This window comes from Aythya marila (assembly GCF_965140915.1).
Source record: "Aythya marila genome assembly, chromosome: 8".
Classification (NCBI taxonomy): Eukaryota; Metazoa; Chordata; class Aves; order Anseriformes; family Anatidae; genus Aythya; species Aythya marila.
Genome location: NC_139049.1, coordinates 17,919,214 through 17,940,263, shown reverse-complemented (window position 1 = coordinate 17,940,263; position 21,050 = coordinate 17,919,214). Strand labels below are relative to the sequence as shown.

The 21,050-nt window shown below is 42.5% G+C and overlaps 2 protein-coding genes across 11 annotated transcripts in view; both read right to left on the bottom strand.

Moving 5' to 3' along the window:
* MCOLN2 (mucolipin TRP cation channel 2) overlaps positions 1-21,050 on the bottom strand; it is a 76,762-nt gene that overhangs the window by 17,186 nt on the left and 38,526 nt on the right. For 2 of the 5 annotated variants that reach the window (XM_082765768.1, XM_082765764.1), the window contains exon 1: positions 91-205. The exons of 1 other annotated variant lie outside the window; for it this stretch is intronic. In XM_082765768.1, the coding sequence (XP_082621894.1) occupies positions 91-167 (77 nt within the window). In that variant the 5' untranslated portion in view covers positions 168-205. Of the gene's footprint in view, positions 1-90; positions 206-849; positions 1,451-1,611; positions 1,779-21,050 lie in introns of those variants that run through there. 2 more of the 5 variants (XM_082765765.1, XM_082765767.1) reach the window with 2 other exon arrangements.
* MCOLN3 (mucolipin TRP cation channel 3) lies at positions 4,486-19,540 on the bottom strand. 6 transcript variants are annotated; one of them, XM_082765947.1, is made up of 14 exons: positions 19,436-19,540; positions 18,284-18,513; positions 16,329-16,496; positions 14,857-15,010; positions 14,300-14,384; positions 14,123-14,219; positions 13,418-13,517; positions 11,314-11,426; positions 11,092-11,241; positions 9,067-9,168; positions 8,833-8,955; positions 8,040-8,246; positions 7,628-7,757; positions 4,486-5,754 (listed from the first exon to the last, which is right to left on the bottom strand). In XM_082765947.1, the coding sequence occupies exons 2-14, from the start codon at positions 18,509-18,511 to the stop codon at positions 5,735-5,737; spliced, it is 1,677 nt and encodes a 558-aa protein (XP_082622073.1). In that variant the 5' UTR covers positions 18,512-18,513; positions 19,436-19,540; the 3' UTR covers positions 4,486-5,734. The 6 variants fall into 6 exon arrangements, with proteins under 6 accessions (XP_082622073.1, XP_082622075.1, XP_082622074.1 ...); XM_082765949.1 differs by lacking the exon at positions 19,436-19,540 and adding an exon at positions 18,629-18,713; XM_082765948.1 differs by lacking the exon at positions 19,436-19,540 and adding an exon at positions 18,594-18,710.

Below are 21,050 nucleotides of genomic sequence, written 5' to 3'. Positions count from 1 at the left end.
GAATTTTATAAAGGAAATTTTCTATCAAGGTCAAACCCAAAACCACCAATTCCAAGTTCTCAGATACAGTCTTAGTTCTTCTGTCCCCACCTGTCTGAGGAGTACAGGTATTCCTGCCCGAACTGTAGACCATGAGGTGCATTTGGCTTGCTAGAGCAGGCAAACATGAGAAGCGAGAGCTAAACGCAAAGGCAGCGCAGTACCATTCCTCCATAAGAGGAAGTGAAAATCTATTTCAGCATCAGAATCTCAAAGGTTATCTTTATTACACATTAAATCAATCATTCACAAAGTGGGGGGGGGGGGGGGGGGGGGGATTTTGGTTTTGAGATAAGGAAAACACAGGAATGGCTTTAAAATGAAAACTTGTAAAATACATTTCTATTTGGATTTTTAAGAAAAAACAAGTGCCATTAAAATTAGCCCAGTATGAAATACAAACTTGAAAGAAAAAAAAAAAAAAAGGAAGAAAAACATATAATAATTATAACTGTGAGTAGTCTCTAAGGAAGGAGATATGTGTGCATTTCAACCCAGCACTGACACCCCAGGAAAGAGCTTCTCCTGTCCCAGCTGCCCACGAACAGGCAGAAGCACCTGTGTGGTACACAATGAACAAGACCTGCCCCAGACTGAATCGAACAGGAGCAGGGAAAGAAAGAGGAAACTGAGCAGGTTTAAGCTGGATCTGATTGATATGTAAAGCATAGAAGCATGACAAAAAGAACCCCAAGATATAAGCAAAATCCTCCCTTAAATTACAAGTAAATCATATCTGAAAGGGCAGATGTTAAACCGAACAGCAAGCTTTCTGAGAAAGACTATTTCCTCAGATATTCGAGTACATACCATGGAAATCACGGTGTTTTTTTTCGTTTTCGTTTTGTTTTTCCCCCCGAAGCTGCCTCTCAAGCCTGTACAGCTACTCTAGCAGCTCAGAGCTGACTAATAGCAGTACTTTCACTTCTACCTAGCCCTCGCTTATCTGCGCTGCGAGGGATCATCTTCAATGATGCCTTCGGCTTCCTTCGCTAACCAGCTGCAGAAACTCTCGGAAGAAAACTCGGCCACGGAAAGCAGCGCACGTTCTGACTTACAGAAGAAGAGGTGAGACTCAAGCCTGCATCACTGCTAGACTTCTGCTTCCAGCAGCCAACAGGCAGGAGTGCTCTGGTGTGATATTTCAGAAATAATGCCCTCAGCAACAGGTAATACGCAGCAACTGCTTGCTAACCCGTTAATTTCTAGAATAGATGCAAAGTACCATTCAAATAAGCGGCGTTAAACTGCAGAACTGCAACTTCCAACTAAAATATTAGGAAATAAACGTGAAAAGCGGTGGTTAGAGCACTCTGAGAGACCAGCGGGGGACCGCATGTTGTGATCATCGCGCGGCTCCGAGCCCCCAGCTCGGGGCACGGCTCCATCCCGGCACGGTCCCGGCCCCGGGGGCACCGACACGAGCGGGCTGCGCCCAGGGGAGCCGGCACCGCGGCGTTACCTGCCCCGCGGCGGGGACCGACCTCCCGCAGCCCAGCTCGGGGGAACACCGGGGGCTGCCGCCCCAGCCCCAGCCCCAGCCCCGCCGCCTCCCCTCCCCGCCCCGCTCACCCGCTGGCGGCGGCCCGGCCGCCGGGCAGGTACTTGAGGGAGATCTCCATGGGCAGCCCGCGGCGGGGAGGGAGCCGGCGCCGCCTCCCGAGCGGCCGGGGCTGCGCAGCGCCGTCCCGCCGGGCCGCGGCCCCGCTGGCTTTAAGGGGCGCGGGCGGAGGAGGGCGGGCACGTGCCCGAGGCCCGGCGGGACGGGACGGCACCGGACGGGGCCCCAGGCCCAGCGGTGCCAGCCCGGCCCCGGTACCCCCAAGCAGAGGCCGGCCCGGCGGCACCTCAGTGCTGGAGAAGCGGCGTTTTGTGCCCCTCCAAACGGGGAGGGCTGGCGGGGACTTCACCAGTGCAGCCGCGAGCCCCTCAGCCGCCTGCACGGCTTATGCACCGGTTTTTAATTGGGAAGGTGTGAGCCTAACGGGGAGTGATTTTCCCCTCTTTGCATGCACACCTACCCCTTCCCTCAGGGATGTATGGCATGGGCAGCAGTGTCCAGAAGCCCCTATTCCCCTCAGTCTAACTTCATTTTGTGAATACCCAGGAGCTCTGCTAAAAACAAGAAGTTTTTGCTGCCCAGCCATATGCAAAACCACGGTACTGAGACGAGCTTCAGGGTCAGCACTGCTGTTACCACGTTTGGCACCCTGCTGCTTGTTTTCATGAGGGAATACCGACTGCAAAAACCTCCACTAAGCAACTCTTACCCCTCCAAACCTTCGTGGACAGTGCTTAGAGCCCCGTTTTCTTTCAGAGGGCATTTCTGAGCACAATGATTTCGTCTGGTGCTTAATTTGCTTATTTGCTCTCACCACCTACACTTCACAGTGCTATCTGTGCCTGCCTGGTGGCTGTATCGGCATGAAGATAGCGATGTCTCCAGGATGCAGCTTTACATGTGTCACTAGTGTTGCTGATGTTGAGGTCACTGATACTGAGGTCAAGACTTTTTTTTTTTAACTGAGATCGTTGTCTCTACAAGGCTATAGTCAGCACATCATATGTTGACAAGAAATAAGAGTAAAAAGCCTCATCACATGCAACGGCAGCAGCTGTGGGGCTCCTGGCAGAGCTGCCCTTTGTCTTGGTTGCAGCCAGCAGACCAGAAAGCATGGAACCGCCTGGCTGCTTCTCAGGTGAGCCAAGTGCTCTGGCACAGGAGGGTCCTGAACACCAGCAACTGAGCAGGTCATAAATCTGGACAGCAAACACTTGGATTGGCAGCACCACCACCACAGAGAAAAATAAACATTTGAGCATCTTTCTCTTAATAAATAAATAAACAGATATGTAATACAAAGAGCATTTGTTTGTAGCCACAACTGGACAATTTGAGCAGGTGTCAGCCAGTAACCCTTCAAAGTACTGCTCTTTCTCTCATATGCTAGCCTGTACCCCTAGCCAGAAATATGCAAGTGTTGCTCTGCTAACCTTCTGAGCAGTTTGTCCCTCCTTTTCCTCCCACCCCAGCCTACCCACTGCTTCACATAGCTGTCTCCTAATTTCAGATAACCCTTCTTTTCTGGCTTCACACTGTGGCCCTTCCCATCATTGTCTAAATGGAAGTTGCATTGCGTCTTGCCTCCCCCAACCCACACAGCTATCAGCAGTGCTAGATTAGAAGCAGCACTAACACAGCCTGGTGTTGCAGCGGTGCCCTGTGTCTCAAATGATTGCCATTTAGCTGCAGCACAAGTACAGGGTTGTACTTAAAGGCTGTAACTGGAATCTTGCTGTGGAACAAACTTCACCATGAGGTTTACTCTTTAGACAACAGAAACTAATCGAGTAGAAGATTTCTCCTCCTAGGAATTAAAATAATCTGTATACAGTATCTTGTCCTGCTTTTGTGTCATTCACTATAGTTTTCTATGCCTTATTCTCATGCTGCAGGGTTCTATTAACGTGATCTCTCCCTACTTCTATGAAACTTTGCAAGAATTTGATACTTCAAAGCTGTCAAATTCTGCTGAAATCTGTTGCCAACTTTGTAAATTAACAGAGATGAGGCATACATTCTGCCTTGCTTCTAAATGAAATTAGACTACTACTTCCCTTATAAATGTAATGGAAAACAAAGTATTCCATATTGGTTTACAAAATGCATCTGCATTTTGAGCAAGTTATTAATTCAGGGAGAAAAAACAAATAAACAAACAAACAACTATTGGGACAGCTTTGTTTTGGGTACAAACTTTGAATGAGTGTTGTTCTCAATGCAAGCCTCACATTTTCTATTAAAATTTAGCTTTCTCTTAACTTGGTATGAAAAAGCCTTGCTAAGAAGCCAGCCTTCCGCATTTCAGTGGTTTTAAAATGCAGAATTCCTTACATAAACTGCTTTACAAAATAGCGATGTGCACATTATTATGTTGTGTGTTTTCAAAGATCCATAAGGAGTTTAATGTGTCACCAGAACACACAGTTGCTTAATATTTGCTTTTCAAGGCAAGGATGCCTTTAACTTCCTTAAACTGCTTCAAGAGTCTGCAGTCTTAGGTGGCTGTTAGAGGGCAAGTATCTCAGTACAGGAATCTTTTAGATACCTTGAATAATCTGTTCTGCCTCCGCATGGCATTTGGTTTGCCTTTGCTGAATTTGAACTTCATGTAATACACAAAAGCATTCTTAGTATAAGGTTTAACAGTTGCTTATTTGTTTTTATGACAAACAGGCAAAGCTGTTATCAGGATCAAACTGAGACCAGCTGCTCACCCTGATCCACAAGAACTAGCCTGACTGCAGGAAATACAAGTTTGCACACACTATGTATTGCTGCATGCCAGAAGTTACACATTGTTACTAAAAAAAAAAAAAAAAAAAAATAAGCAAAAAAGCTCCTATGCTAACCCAGCAAAACATTAAATTTTTACTCTTGAAATGAATAGTAATACAACCAATACTTACTGCAACCACAAGTGTTTATTGTAGCACATTTACAATATGTAAACATTGAGACAAAATATGTTTAGTGTCCTTCATATTGGTGCACAGCATACAGAATTTCATTACATATTTGCACACACACCTACTAAATTGTTGCTTACAAATGTAAATTATCTAAAATATGCTTCCCTTTGTTTTTCTCCTGTGCTCCCAGAGTGAATAGACTATAGAAAATAAGGCATCCATTAAGTGATATCACAATGAGCAAAGTACATCATCCAAGTTGCCAGAATTGAAATTCTATAAGATCTAATATTTTAGACAGCCACAGACAGTACCAGGTTATTAGGTTGATAGGAAACATCAGTTTGTATAGTGTGGTGAGATGACTCTCAGAGTCTGTGTGTTCACTTTAGTTTATACTCCAGGTTTGCAGACCAGTGTACCAAGGGAAGTTCTCATCTTAAGAAAATAGATGCTTTGAAAGTGCTTCTGTCAGAATTTTCCTTTAAAAACATAAGGTAAGCAGACTGCTAAGCTGAAGACCGCAACTGACCCTTACTGGAGCTGGATGTAGATGGTCTACATCCCTCCTCTCCCCTTGTCCTCTGACTTCAGTCGTATCCTCCCTGAGAAGAGGCTGCCACTGACATTGTGTGGCGCTTCTCTGTAGACAAGTATTTGGTTTGTGCTCACAGCCGTATTTGAATGGCTTATGCACCAATTCACTATAACGTCTCCAGAAACAAGTTCCACCAAATTTCATAGGTGGAGTTTATTTTCACTATGACTGCAGATAAACAAAAATGCTGAGGGCACTAGTCTGCCTTAGTTCATTCAGTGAGTGAGAGAGAATGCCTGCAGTACTGAGGGCCAGCTCGGTGTTCAAAGTCACAGTTGTCCAGCACCATTTCTTGCAGTTTAAAGTTCCTGCCTTCCTAGACCCTTGTACAATCTAGCCAAGTGTCTGACCATAGACAGCTTGATAATGCCCTTTGCAGTCCAGCACTATTTACTGAGGAAACAAATAGAACAAAGCTAAAAAACAAACAAACAAACCTGAACTAGAAGTGAGAGTGCCTAATCAGAAAGACTGTTAAGTTTACCACAAGCTTCTGCCACAGGCTCATGCTGTTTATGGAGAAAAGCACTCAGACTTAAGGTGTAACATTTTCTGCTGACTCCACTATTCAGTTCTTGCAACATGTGCTGCTTCAAAGCCTCCAAGATAAGCTCCCACAAACCATCAGATACATTCCCTGGGACCTATACAGGAGAGGCGAATAAAATGTTGTCAGCTGCAGGCATCAAAATTATAATTTCACTGTACAAGGAGCCTTAAAATGGCATCTGAACTAGCTAATTAGTTATTTGACATATACTGATAAGAAACTACCATGAACCACAACAAAAACATTTTGAACATGTGAAAGAATTAAGAGGAGCTTCGTACGTTGTGTAGGACCATGTGACTATTTAAGGAACATAAGCTATATAACCTTTACCACCTGAGATACTTGTTTATTCCTACGGACCGTTTGTTTCCAATTAAAACCAGAAGGCCACAGTACTGAGCTGAAGGAGCAATGTCCATTTGGAGCAATGACATTTGTCTTCTCAAGATACCATTACACGTGATGAGCCCTGCTTTCCTGGGAGTGGCTGACACCTGCCTGCCGACGGGAAGTAGTGAAGGAATTCCTGGGTTTGCTTGGCTTGCGTGCAAAGCTTTTGTTTTGTCTAGTAAACTGTCTTTATCTCAACCCATCAGTTCTCACACTTTCACATTTACTGATTCTCTCCCATATACCAGCTGGGCAGAGTGAGCAAGTGGCTGGGTGGTGCTGAGCTGCCCGCCAGGGTTAAACCACAACACCTCCAGATAAAAAATGTTTTGGAACACTAACATGCATGGCATGAGGAGCACATGTGGATCACAACATTTGCCACCATGAAAAATAATTAAAGAATCAGTTTAGGAAACAGGGCTGCAAAACCAGGCACTTCAGTGGCCACAACTCCGTTCACATTCAGGGCTCTGTGGACTGCCCAATACTCCTGAAGAATAAGTTGCTTGAGAGCAACAAGGTTTTTATTTGCAAATGCTTTTCTAGAGTCCTCCAACTCAGTGGGAAAAGTACCATGTCCCCACCGTGTCCTGCCTCATATTGGGTTTCTTACTTGATTAAACTGAGAGGTGTGTGCAGGAAAGGAAACATTAACACCAGCACCCTTTCCCCAGGAGCAAGATGGCCTGCTCTGCTCCATCCCACACTTTCATCTCAAGTCAAGCAATCAGTTGGAACAAGGGCTCTCAGCTCTAGACAGCCTCACTGCAGGCTCTGTTCTGTCCTGGCTCCAAAATATGCTCCCATCTCCTCTCCTTCATAAATAAGTGACAATTAACAATATATTGCACCAGAAAAGCCCATATCAAGGAGCTTTAAATTTCTTTGATCTTTTTAGCGAGCTGCAAGTATTTACGGCTCCTGCACCAAGGGACCCTTCAGCAAGCAAGATGCAGAGCTGCCGCCAGCCAGGTTAAATATAAACCACATATCCTGCAGTCTGTACTCCTAAAGAAACAAAACTTTAACTGAAGCATTACGCTCTCCATAGAAGTTAGGCAATCCTTTTCCTAGTGCTATGATAGTACCTCAAAGTGCATGCTATCTTAAACCCTTTGCAAGCTAATTTTTTCAAAAAGTTTCAGAACTGCTAACATTTAAATTAAGACACCTTGCTGCATAAGGTATCATTAAAAAGTGGATAAGAAGACCAGGAATGATTTCAGTAAGTCCCAACTATTGCACCAGGTACAGGAAGAGTTAATGCTTGCACATGATACATACACACAGTAACTTGGGAACCCTGTTTTATCTAACTTTTTGTACCATTTTTTGTATAAGAGATTCTTAATTTAAAATTTTCCTCACCTCTCCTAAGAAAGTTTAGTGGATGCAGACATTTCATTCAAATGTTCCATACAGCATAACAAATAGTTTCTGATTTTTGTGTTTGTTTTTTTCCCCTTGCTCCCCAGAAATTAATTACACTTCATGAACATTATATCAGGGATCTTTTGTGGTGTGTTGCTTTTGCACATACATTAATGTATAATTTTAAGTTAGGTACTTACTGTTGCAACAACAAAATAGAGACGCAGAACTCTCCTCTTCTAACCTGTACCTGCCAGAGTTTGGTAAGTCTTTGCACTGCGATATAAAACGCTGAAGTTCTGTCTCTGGAAAGCCATCTTGTTGGTAGTGCTAAAAATTGATATTTAGTTAATACTTTAACAAGGCTAAAACATACAATAGCCTAAAGCAGAACAACAAAAACACAATAAAACATGCAATAGCTTGTAGGTAAGTAAACCAGAGTACAGAAAAATAAGTCTCTTGTAATCACCCTATGCCCTCAAAATTAGCCATTATATTAATTCCTAAAAATGTCATGCACTGCAAGTCAAAATATCAAGGGAAATGAGAGCCTACATAACACCAATCTTGCCTTTTTATTCCAAACAAAGAGTAGGAGTTCGTGCTTACCTTTATAGTTTCATACGTATCTGTAATGAGCGCAATGAAAAGACTTAAAACCATGTAGATGAACAGACTGATGAAGGAATAGAGGTAGATCCTACTGAATAACCAAACCAAGTAGCTTTTCTGCTGCATTTTTGCAAAGGTGGCAAACATGTCATCTCCATTTATCAATGAAAAAAGGCATTCAGAAACTGTGTTCAGAGAACGGAACTAGAGAGGAGGGAAAAAGACAAGGACATCCATTGCCACTTTGTTTGGGGCCAAAGCCTGTACATACCATGAAGGAGATATATAACTGTTGACTGGCTCCTCTGATCTCTTTGTATGCCCACAGTATGACAACACGCAGTGCTAACAGTAAAACATCACAGGAATGAGCAAAGTTTGTCACCTCCTATACCCATGCAGACTCGATTCATTCTCCTGTGAACACTTTCTAGAGTTGATAAGGCAATTTCACTTTTAAAAGGGATAACATCTCCAAAGCTTTAGTCTGACATCAGAGTTCTGCAAGATGAAAACTGTTTCTCAGAACACCAGGCAGGACTCCCAGCATATGACTGGGAGTCAGAGCAGCTTCCACTCCTGACTCAGAGCTTTCACAACCAGAGGAAAGTCTGACTGTGTCATGACAGCCAGGCTCCTCAAGCAGAGCAGTATCATGTTGACTATTGACACATGCACTATTCTTATATTAGAAAAGCCTTGACATGGAAACTTAGAACAGTAGTAAACTCTCATTTATATGGAATCCATTCTATTACTCAAGTTGTCTTTTTCACATGGAGTATGTTACCTTCACATGGTACGGCCCCAGTACAATCCATCCACAGAAGCAATAGCCCAGATAGATCATAGCAGCACAACAGCAGAACCTCATTACGTTGGGTAATGCTGCTCGCAGTGTTAGAATGAGAAGCTGCAGAAAGCAATACAAACAGTAAGAATTCAACCAGCTATTTCTCCCAGTTGTCTTATAGCAACAAACAGAATAAATACCAACAGCATGAAGATCTCAGGAGATCCTTACATTATACTTCTGAAAGAAACCTAGGTAGCGAATGACTCCAAGCCACACAAGCATAGTGGATGTTCCTAGGAGTATGCTACACACATCGTAACTTGTCAGACTCTAAAGGAAAAAAACAACATCAACAAAAATAAAACAAAACAGAATAAAATATTATAACAACTGACAGGCTCTAAATTGTGACTCTCATTACTACAAAGATCTGATAAGGAGCATTGTTTTCCTTGGAAATCTCTCCCATTAGAAGTTTGTTTGGGGCAATATACAGCAGAGAGCAGAAGTGCCACCAAAGATCAAGGGAACTTTCAAGTGTTATTCATTTCACATGCCTTTACATATGACTGTTTACAAAACAAATTCTGACAATGAGCTAAGTTTCTTTTGCAAGGCCAAAAGCACAGCTGGACTGCAGATGCAGAGACCCCCTTACCAATGCCCGGCTCTCCAATGCCAACTGCATTGGCAGATTCCCTGCACCAGCTTGGGAATCTCTCAGCCACATCTCAACATACAGTATAGACCTGATTTTAGAACTGCAGAGCAAAAACAGTTCTTCCAGCACGCTGGCAAAGCATTTAAAAAAAAAAAAAATATCATGACTTGTCAGCAGAGTTTAGATAAATAATAAGGAGGATTTTGATATATAGCAAGGACCTGCAAGGTGCAGAAAGTTACAGTGAGAAGAATAATTAGCTTTACATTAATTCTAACCAGAGCTTCATTTATATTTTATTGGCACTTGGCTGTTTTTCTTTCCACCTATACATACTGGCTCATTTTCATCCAAGTGAGCTGATACTCTGTTCCCTGAACTGCAGCTCTTCTCTGGAATGCTCACATCTGGACAGTTTACTTGAATAAGAAGCTTCCACTATTTTCTGTTTTTATTCCTCTTACAGCTGACTAATCTTGCATATTTGCATAACTCACTTACAGCTTGATAAAAAGCAAATATGGACTACTTTAATGTAAACTTGTTTCTTATTCAGCCATTAACTTTCACGCAGTAACATGGAAAAAGATCTTGTTATCGTGACCCACACAGCTTGTAAAAGAAAGTGAAATGTACCTGTAGATAACAGTTTAAGTAAAATATTGCCTTAGAAAATATACATATATAAATATATGTATTTATACTTATGAGATACAAGAATGCTAAACACAGGATCTTACTTCAGTCTTGTTCCTGTCTTTGCTTTTCCCCAAGTGGGATAGACCTCTCTTTTATCGTAACTAACTCCCCTTAGCTTCTTTCTACTTCTAAAAAAGAAGTATACGTCTCCAAAGGTAAGACAAAGCAATTTGTGCAGGGTGTTTATGACAGTGAAGCTGTCACCAGATGGATTTCAGCACTGTTCTTTTATCACTACTGTCCAAAGTCTGTTGTGTTGCAATGATGTTTCAAAAGTCTGCTACCGATTCAGTGAAGAACAACATTATCTGAATATTAATGTGTTTCAGGACAGCATATTGCAATTTTTGTTCCCCGATGTTAAAAAAAAATGTATTATCAAATATATATTTTTTCTACAGCAAGGTTATTTTAGAAATTGAAGGCCTAAAACCAGGCTGTGACTGTTATGTACATGCTGGAAAGCAGAAGATGGGAAAGCAGCAATGTGATGCTTAAGGAGAGTCCCTACGCCACTTAAGCACTTGTTAAATGGGGAACAGAAAGTTAAATGCTAAATCTAAAACAAAATAAAAACAAAACAAAGCAAAAAAAAAAAAAAAGTGTAACTGGTCCTAAATGGTAAAGAGAGGAAGACAACAGTCTTAAGCTTTCAGAGGTGAAATTAACTTTATTCCTTGCAGATATCCAAAAGGAGCAAAGAGAAATAGAATTATAATATCTAGTGATATTTGGAAACAACACACCTCAGTTATAAATGTGGAAGAGATGACAAAGTTTTAAAATTCCATACCAGTCAGAACTGATAGCCAGCCTAGAGCCCTCAGAGATTGAAACCTAGTTGGGATAGAAATAAAAAGCATTGCTTCCACCTAACAGCGCAAATATCTTACCTTGGCTTGTATTTCCATCTTGAGAGTTGATCCAACAATAGTTAGGACATCACTAACTATAATCAGGATGTACCACCCATTGACAAATTCCATCTGAGCATTGAAAGATACTTCTTTCTTATAATAATATAGGAAAAAGCTTACAAATTCCTAGTGGAACAGAAAAAGATAATTAGATGTACACAAGACGTGAATATTTTCCAAAGGAAGAGTTATACCCACCCTTTGGAGTTGAATTCCTTTAACCACTGATCGTGTGCAAAGGATCAATGAGGTGAGACAAGTCAATATGACAAAAGCATCGAAGATCATCATGTAATGAGTATTCTTTTGTACTGCAGGAACAAAAATGCATGTGTTTATAATCATATGCATTTCATCTTGAATATTGAAGTAAGGATCAAGTTTTGATGTTTACATTTACATGACAATTACAAAAAAACTCAGTATTTTCCCCACAAAAGCTTGCCTAACATTTTCAAGAGAGACACAAGTATATCTGCACTGCTGATAGCACCAGTTAATTTAAGAAAGTTGATGCCATATCAAAAATATCGTATCAGAGTGTGAATGCATCTTACAATGCTGCAAAAGTGGGGGTTGTCCATTTTACAAGCACTGGAGCCACAACATTTGACTAAAAAAATATCTTAGTTAAATATTTACAAAATATTTAACTTCTCTTCCAGAACAGTATTTGACTGTTAGATGGGTTTTCTGTCCTACAGCCATGTAGATAATTTGCACTGCTGCTCACATAGCTAAGACCAACATTGAGCTGGACATGAGATCTCCATCTCTTTTATTACTAAAAATCTCATTCTTTATCAGTTCAAATAAGGTCAAATTTTGTACCAGAACTACCATTAGGCATCTTTTTCCTTTCTATCCTTATCATACAGAAGAAAATAGATCAAGTTAGTATAAGGATTAGATTTTTAATGCTGAAACTATTACTGTTTGAGGAAGAAAAAAAAAGCAGCAAATTAATGCTAATGCTTTGAGAATAGGCAGCAAGTCTCCAAAATGGAATGCTGAAGTTCTAGTTGGCTTTACAAAGATAACTGCAGAACTACCCAGAAAAAGCTTACCTACCTCTTACTTATACAAAAGCCACTAACACAGGTACTGGTGCCATTTAAGTTGGTTTTACAGTCTAGTCCAGAACAGCAGCAGCTTGTTATTATCCATTTGCCATTGCTGCCTTTGTATTTTTCCTTGACTATCAAAAATTAATATAGGGTACTTCTGGAGATGGTTTTGAAAACTGTAACATAGGCAATCTACATAAATGTGAAATTTGGATTATTGTAGAAGCCTGGTATCAGAACCTTCTACTGCTGCACAGGCAATCTGTTTGCAGTAGTATGCCATCTGGTGTGCATTTGTAACACGGCATCTAGTGAAGCCAGTTGATAAAGACTGTTTAGCAGAATGTGTGTTTGCTTAAGTGGTATGTCTTGTCCTCTGTGATGCATTTCAATAAATTAGCAAAATTAATTCCAGTCTGGATCTTAAAAAGCAAACAAAACACTCATTTCTTACTATTAGCTGTTCATAATGGAATTTCCTAATGTAGGCACAGCATAAGAGAAAACGCCAAATATAAAAACGGACTTCTTTCATCATATTGCTTACATCAGCAAAAAAATGAAAACCAAGTGGAATTTGGAGTCCTGGAAAGCTTCTGGCATTCAAAGAGATTACTTCCTCAAATCTTAAAAGATCTCAGGCAAAATTTGGACTGGAGACAGTAGGTGACAACGAAGGGTGTTCTTGTCAGTAACTATCTAAAACAGATATTTAACCATACCATGCATCTCAGTTACACTCAAATACACACCAAAGATCATTTAAACAGCAATCAGAAGCATTTCTAGCCCTCGCACTCTAGCAGCCCTTAGCAACAATGCTTCCTTATCTGCCTGGTGTTAAGTCCTGAAATAAGAGTGAATCAGTTTCAACTTTCCACCACTATCACATGTCCTTCTGTTGCCCAGTGCTACAGCAATACTGCAAAACCCTGCCTTAACCAGCGAGTGGCTTAAGCTCAGTAGCCAAAACAAGAAGGATGGAAAAAGTTTGCATCAGTGGTACAAGGTTTGAGAGCTGTTAAGAAAAGTAATGATGTGGCTAGGTTCCAAGACTTCACTTCAAGAGTTTAAGAAGAACAATTCTTTAGGAAAAAAATCAGAATTTCAAGTGTATCCCCTAGATAATGTATGTCCATAGTGCATCATCTTTAAATACATTAAAAGATTAATGAACATTACGTTAGTACGATGAAAGTTTAGCATGAAAATTAGATCACATTTATGTCACTTACTTGATCCAGAAACATGCCAGTCTTTACATTCCCTGATCTCTATGTCGTTGTCTAGACTTATTTTAATTCTTCCACTATGTGCTTTATTATCGAACAGTATCTGTATTAACAAAATAAATTAATTAAAAGCACATGTCTTCTTAAAGTAAAACCATAAATATACAGCATACTGTACTGCTAAGATTGCACAATGATGCAGAATAATTCTGCTAGGGCAGAAGTTATTAAACTTGTTTAATCTTACAGTAATTTTTGTTTATTCAAATAAACATGGTCAAAATGAAAGAAGCAAATATCTGCCACAAATTGGTTGATCAACTAGATACTGAAATATAGGTGAAATTCTTTTAAACTATAGCCCCCTATTTCCAAAATAGGAAAAAAAAACACATTGCTAGAAGCACCTCTCTAAAGAGGAGAGATTTGTGCTTTCCCCATACTTCAGATGGATTAGATTACAAAAAGCAGAAAACTGAACAAGTGTGTGAGGACTGCATCAGGAGTACTCAAAGCTTAACCTTCTACAATCACACCTGATGGTGGTTTACAGGGTACCAACTCAAGGCAGAGTAATCCAGACACTGGTGGGGACCACTGAATGGTGCCCAACACAGCTCAGAAATATCTGTGCTGACTGTGTATAGTAAATCAGCAAGAATGGATTCTCATTTCAAACTGAAAGATGCATGGCAGGCTCCCACGTACCGTCAGAGTGAAATCATAACAGTCAGGGAGCTCGTGGTGACGAACAGTCTGGAGGTTGATTGCCTTCAGATTGAACATGAGCTGCACTGCCACTAGCCTGGAACAGAGTCTCACATTAACTTTTTGCAGGGGAAACACACAAATACACCAATGTGGGAAGTACTTACTCCTCCTCACCTGTGGAAATCCAGAGTGAAATTCAAATTGTGCTTTCCCACTGTTCTGTTGTCTAAAGGCATCATCGGCTCAATGTACAAGCAGTCTGCAATGGATAAGTACTCACAAAAAAATCTCATGGGTTATCATGCTCTTTAGCTGTAATCTGCCTTTCCCATTCCGAAGGCTGTAAAGAGCAGCTGGCTACAGTAGCCAAGATAGCATGCTTAAGTGATGAGTTGTTTTGGAGGCTAGGATACAAATATGTTGGCTTGCTGAACACCAGCCAAGACATTGAGCATGAATTCATTGGGAAGGCTCCTGAAATTAGCCTCAAATAACTGTATTAGATGGTCATCATAACAGCACCCCTTTTTTTGTGTCAATAGTTATAAAGGACAGTTTTTCTGGAAGTGAGATTAGTTACACAGTATTTTTCTTGTGGGTTTTGGCTGGTACTAACTTCAGTACACATCATTTGAATAGACAACATAGTACTGGATGTTCATTAAGAATTTACCATGTAAATATAGGGTCCCTCCTCCCAGAGAAACAATACAATAGATGAGATCCATTACCAGTCACAATCTCTGGGTCTATATCAAAGGTGTCATTTCCAGGACAGATGGTTCCTCGCTTGTAGAACTGCTGACATACAGCTAGGGCTGTCTCTTCTGCTCCCCTCTTCTCATAAGCGTGGTTTCCAACAGAGATATTGGGCAGCTGTAAGTACTAAAGTTCAGAACAGACAAAACAAGTCAGATTGCACCAAAACTATTGGTCTCTTAAACAAACAAAGAAAAAGAAACAACAACAAAAGAAACAAAAAAGAAACAAACAAAAAAAGAAACAAACAAAAAAAACAACAAAAACAAACAAACAAACAAAAACAACAAAAACAAACAAAAAAACAATGAAACAAGCAAAAATCACAAACAAATGTTTGGATCTGTGCCATAACCCATCTTCGTATTTAAAAGGTTACCTAAAGAACTTGGCAATGTACACCACACTACAGCTCAGTCCTCAAATACCTGAAGGAATCTGACAAAAGCAAGAAGTGTAGAATTTGGGTCTAAATGCCTTTTTGCTTCGTATTGTTTTCTCCTTACAGTCCTTATTAGAAAATTTAATTCACTGTTTGCAAAGCATTCTGGCTCAAACCCAAGGAGTGCATCGAGTGCAGAATTAGTATACTGATGAGTCTGTTTCTCTTCTTGACAAATCAATGGATTTCTCCACCAGTTCATTCCAGAAATGGCTTACTCACAGTGTTAACTATATTCAACTAATATTGTACCAGTTGATTTCTTAAAGACGTCTAATATAGGAAGAGCAGTGAGATCAAAGTTTCTTCAGTTTTTTCCTAGTCTTCCATTAATCCAGTTTCATTTAACTCCTTGTTAGCTTAATCCCAATCTGGAGGCTTCAGTCCCCCATGCAGCAATCATGCCCACAGGGCAGGGAAAGCAGAAAAGCAATCATCCCATCCCAACTGCTTTGCAGGTTTCCAGACTGAAACCAGTCTTTTGAGTTTGCCTCACATTCAGTGATAGCTGGAAAGCAGATATTTCTCCAAACAATAAAAAAATGTGTGCCTACAATATATTTTTTTTTTTCAAAAAGCAGTTATTGAATCCATTAGGAAAGAAGTGGCAGATTTAAGGCAAAGTATTTAGGGAAATCTAGCAGGGGAGTCTGCCACCCAATAAAAAACCTTTGATATTCAGCAATTAAAATTTGTTACCTCATCATAAAGCGCCTGTAAACAGAGGAAGAGCTGTGTTTGGGTCCTCATCTTTCCGTGAAAAGTAGGTTTCCAGGGCAACATTAACTCAAAACACTTTACCATGTGTATGTCACATCTTAATTTGCATTTGATAGATGGGACACAAACCTTCTCCTCTTTCAAAAAAACCCTGAACAAGTCAATATTTGAGTGCTAAGTAACAGGTGCACACATGAAATCTCAGACAAGGGAAGGAGGAGGGAGAAAAGGCAGACAGGTAAAAAGCATGTATATTGTATACATTGCAGTAACAACCCTTACCTGGTTAATTGCAAAGAATATCTGGTCATAGACATCTGTCTGTGTGTAAACAGCATAGGTGTCATCTGTTCTGTCCATGTACCCTTTCAAGAAGAGATGTTTGAATGCAACAGTGTTCTCTTCTTTGAAGGCAACCACCATTTGATTGCTTAGTCCAAAAAGCACAAGCTGAAAAGACATTCGTATTTCCTGTTTAAAGGCAAATTTGGCTTCTGGACTAGTAGATAAATCCTGTCCTACAAACAGCTACTCTCATCATGCTGGTAAACACAGCACTTACATGCAGGCTACTCCATTTTGCAGCTGGTCAAGTCTGACTATAAGGAAATAATGGCTTTCAAGAGTGTTCTTTTAACATGGTTACCAGTGTCTTGGCTAAGGACTCACATTTTCACAAAGAACAGTACACCAACCCAAATTCAAGCTACCCCTATACTATTATGTGTGATTTCTTAGTTCAGTCTGACATTAATATAACTTGCCTTGAGGAATATCAGTGTTCCTCAGCCAAAAGGCAGGACTGGACGTAACCAGACCCACCTTGGAAGTCCTGACTCCAGGGCAGAAAAGGCAAACTGAGGACAAGTCAAAAGAAAGCAAACATCTCTCCCTCAGGTTTGGGTAGAAGGTGCTTTGACAGTAATTGATGAAAACTGTGTTTGTAATAGGATAACCTTCAAAGCCGTCAAAAAATGATACTGCATCAGTTCATGAAGAGTTAGCATAAAACCCTGCTAGCTAACATCCAGGCTGGGAAAGGTTTCCGAAAAAACATGCTCTATTGTTTGCAGGACCTCACAATTCTCTTCAGTGACTATTGTTTCATATCTAGTGTTGGGACTATTGTGAAGAAACTCATCAGAGATAAGTCTGAATCAACAGTCTATAGATTAGCTTTATGGCCATGATGCAAACTGTATGTATACTTTTTGATAAGGATAACTCAGTTACAGAGATACTAAAATAGTCTGTGAGCAAGCTTGGTATTCAAGGCACAGACAAATACATTGGCTAATCAACAGCACTAAGATTTAATTAACTATTGGCAGATTTTCTCTGAAAAGTCTAGGGTAAATTACCACTAGTTTCTTTCTTACTTAGGTTCTTGAACCATCAAATTTTATTTCTAATTGCAAAATGGGACAAATGACCATCAGAGGATGAGGATATATTTGAAACTAAAGCACAAAGTGGGGAATACAAACATACTTCTAGATGAGTAGTAAAAAAACTAATGTTCCTATACTTTTTCCCATCTTTCAGGTAACTGTGGAAAGCATTCTTCTCCATACTTGTATTTTCATACTAACACCACCATGAGTGTAAATCACGTGGGCAACCCTGAAGGATGATCACCCAAGGCATTAGAAATGTTACATGGAAAACTTCCTAACTCTCTACCCACGTTGCTCTGAGAAAACCATTGCATCTCAGGAACAGATAACTTTGTTACAAGAAATCTGCTGTGCAAGGCTGGGTGAGAAGAAGAATGGGGCAGAATTTTTGCTTTATTGGATACAAGCGTTTGTATGCAAGGCACAAGCTATGGACACAAAACAGGTATCAATTACAGTTCCTATCACTATTGTAATGCATGCCACTGTTCCTTCTCCTAGCCACACACACACACAGAGTGAAAATGGTACTGGGGGTAATAGACACGTAAGGATGCCATCCTTCAAAAAAGGAGAGGAAGTGGAAAAGGGGAAAAAGAAAGCCCTTGAAGATGGTTCCTTTCATATCCACTCTCAGTAAAGCTTTTTCAGTCAACAGTTTGAGAAAAAAACTATGCCTAATGAGATCCTGAGACGTAAGCTACATGTATGTAACTAAGACAGTTTTGCAGTTTATCCTCTCCCAGTCTCCACACCAGACCAAGAAAAGCATCTGTCATCTACACCCCCCTTTTGAATTCCCCTGGACTAAGAAGAGTCCCTGCTTCCATACTTACTCACCTGAATAGTAACCATTGCTATTTTGAGTAGCTGAATCCCAAATTTCCAAGGCTTCCTGCCCCGAGCCCAGAATTTTTCACACGGGTTCATAAAGAAGAACTTCAACTTCCTTCTGAGCTGGTCTTCCACCAGCAGCTCCTGTGATGCTGACGGGTGTTGTTTGTAACTGCAGAGCCCTTCATCATCATAAGCAATGCAGCTGCTTATGGCCACTTCAGGATTTTCCATTTCTGAAATGACAAAGGTGCACAGCAGTTGGAAAAGGTGCAAGCAGGAATACAGCAGCATCAGGCTGGTCTGCACTGAGCACCTGGGTTCCGAGGTGTTTGTCTTCTGTGAAGGTACCTGCACGTCACCCTGAACGGGGGACCCAACCCGTCACGGTGCAGTGTTCTACAGAGCCCATATCGGCAGCCTCACAGCCCGGAGCTCAGAGCACCTATTTAGCAATGGAATTTCTGCCCCGGGGAATTATAAAGTCACTTGTGGAAAACCTCTTCCCCTCTCGCTGCCCAGCACCAACACCACGCACGCAGGGCGCCCTGACTCTCTTCCTTCTGCCCGGCAGAGCACCGAGGCCTCCGGCAGCACTCCCTGGAGACCGATCTGCCCCGGCGGTGCCTCCTCCCCGGCCCCGAGCCCGCCGCTGTCGGGCACGGGCACCATGGCACCTTGGGGCGGCGAGCACCGGCGGGGCAGAGGCAGGGCTGGACGAGCTCTGAGGCAGCGGTGGGCAGAGCCCCTCAGGAGCACGGTTCCCTGCGTCCCAAGCGTTTGACAGATGCTGCCGGCTCTGTCAGTAGGCAGCCGGGGCCGCTTCGCGGAGAGGAAGGCTGCTGGCAGTAGGCACAGAGCAGGCAGCCCAGGTCACGAATGGACTTACAGACGTGCCAGATTAGGCTTGTTTCTTCAATTTGCTTAATAAAAGTTTCCTACGTAACTCAAACAGAAATCACCACCCGGTAAACCCCCAAGGCACGGCTGCCCCCGCTGCCCCCGAGCACTGTCACAGCACACGCGTCCCCCCGGCACGCCCCGAGAGCCTCCCGCCGCTCGGCACCCCCGAGGGGCACGCACCGGCTCCGAGCGCAGCCACCCCCGCTCCCGCCTCCGTCCCCCCGCCCAGGGATGCGGCTCGGGGGCTGCCGTCACCTCACTGCACGCAGCCGGTCCCAGCGCTGCAGCGCCCTAATGGCGGCGGGCGGCCGGGCGCCCCGCTACGGCCGCGCCTCGGCGGCACGGGCAGCGGGGACCGGCACGGCAGCGCCCTGTCCGCGGAGCCCGCAGCGCGGAGCGGTCGCCTACTACAGCCCCCATGATGCTCTGCTCCCCGCTCGCCCCGCCGGCAGCAAGCCGTTGCGCGCACGGCATGGTGGGACGCGTAGTTTTTCTAGCCGGCCGCGCGGAATAACCAATAGCGCCTTCCTCCCGCGGAGGCGGAGCACTGATTGGCCGCTGGGTGCGTCAATCTTGACCCGCCCCGTTGCCGTGACAACCGCGGGACGCCAGGGACGCGGCGGGGCCGGGCCGCGCAGGTAGCGGCGAGCGGGGCGGGCGAGGGGCTGAGGCGCCCTGTGAGGGGGCGCGGGGCGGTGCGGGGCCCCGCTGTGCGTGTGTACAGGACGTAACTAAACCAGAGACCCAAACGCCGGCTCTGCTCCCCTCAACACCCACACAGAAGTCGTGTCCAAATATGTACGAGCGCTGCGTAACGCAAGCTTCAGGCGTTCAGTCAATGTAGCGTTAGCGCCGTAGGGCAGAGCAGAACGCGGTGTGCCTCCCGACAACTGGCACAGCGCCGTGTGCTGCGCTGCGTGTACTGAACGTGAACTGCTGTAGAGACCAGGCTGCGTATGTATTCTGTACAAGAACCTACGTGGAGACTGGATCATAAGATGGTATTTTTAACGGGTTCCCAAATGTTGACAGACAGAAGCGTGGTTTTTAGCTTGACAGTCCCACAATCTAAAGAACCCCCCATAAAGCCACAAAAATAGAGCATGTTTTTAATAATTTCCTCGCAGTGCTTTTGTCAAATGGACTCACGTTTTGTCATTTCCAAACCGTAGCAAATTACAGGCCTAAATTAGTAATGCACACAAGCTGGATCTTAAATCATCCAATTAGGCAAGCAATGAATCACTCCAACCTCAATTCTGACAGCAGCTTTTGTGTTACCGGTAGCTAATTAACTTTCCCCTTTTGCCGTACCTAGCAACTTTGTGGACCTGTTTTGTAACTGTGACTGTCTCAGCCCATTACACACCAGAGAACATTCTGAGCCGGCTGTTTCTCTTGACCCTGCAGATCAGGATATGAAATCCAACGAAAAATAAATGAGGCTACAAAATGTCAAAGGATGTTGTCAAACATTTGCAGCTTTAATTGGGCATTACCAATTAAAGTGTGACACCGTGTTCCACTGAAAATTTACTGAAAAATTAGTTTGAACATATTTAATGAAGCATTTTAATAACACGTTACCTTAAAAAAATAAAATATAGGGTAGTGTACATGACAACTGATTTTCAAGGTTTATTTTTAGTAGTTTTTGCACTTTTAAATTTTTCAAAATTTGTTAATGTAAACGCTGTTTCTAACCTCACTTTCAATCACAGCATCATAGATTTATGTAAGCATTAATCGAAAGTATAATGTTTTCTTGCCTGTTTGTGGATAAATATTTGTATTATAGAGTTCTTTCTAAAGAAGCAACACAGCAATATCCCTAACAGGATAGGAGCTAACCACGGATTTAAAAAATTCT

What these genes read in the sequence shown, in the direction of transcription:
- MCOLN3 (XM_082765945.1), bottom strand. Translation starts at nt 18,571, where the DNA reads ATGCTGCTGTATTCCTGCTTGCACCTTTTCCAACTGCTGTGCACCTTT. An exon ending in AGACCCAGAGATTGTGACTG is followed by an intron (nt 14,385 to 14,856) that starts GTAATGGATCTC and finishes TATCCATTGCAG; the next exon opens with ACTGCTTGTACATTGAGCCG. An exon ending in ATACGTATGAAACTATAAAG is followed by an intron (nt 7,758 to 8,039) that starts GTAAGCACGAAC and finishes ATCAATTTTTAG; the next exon opens with CACTACCAACAAGATGGCTT.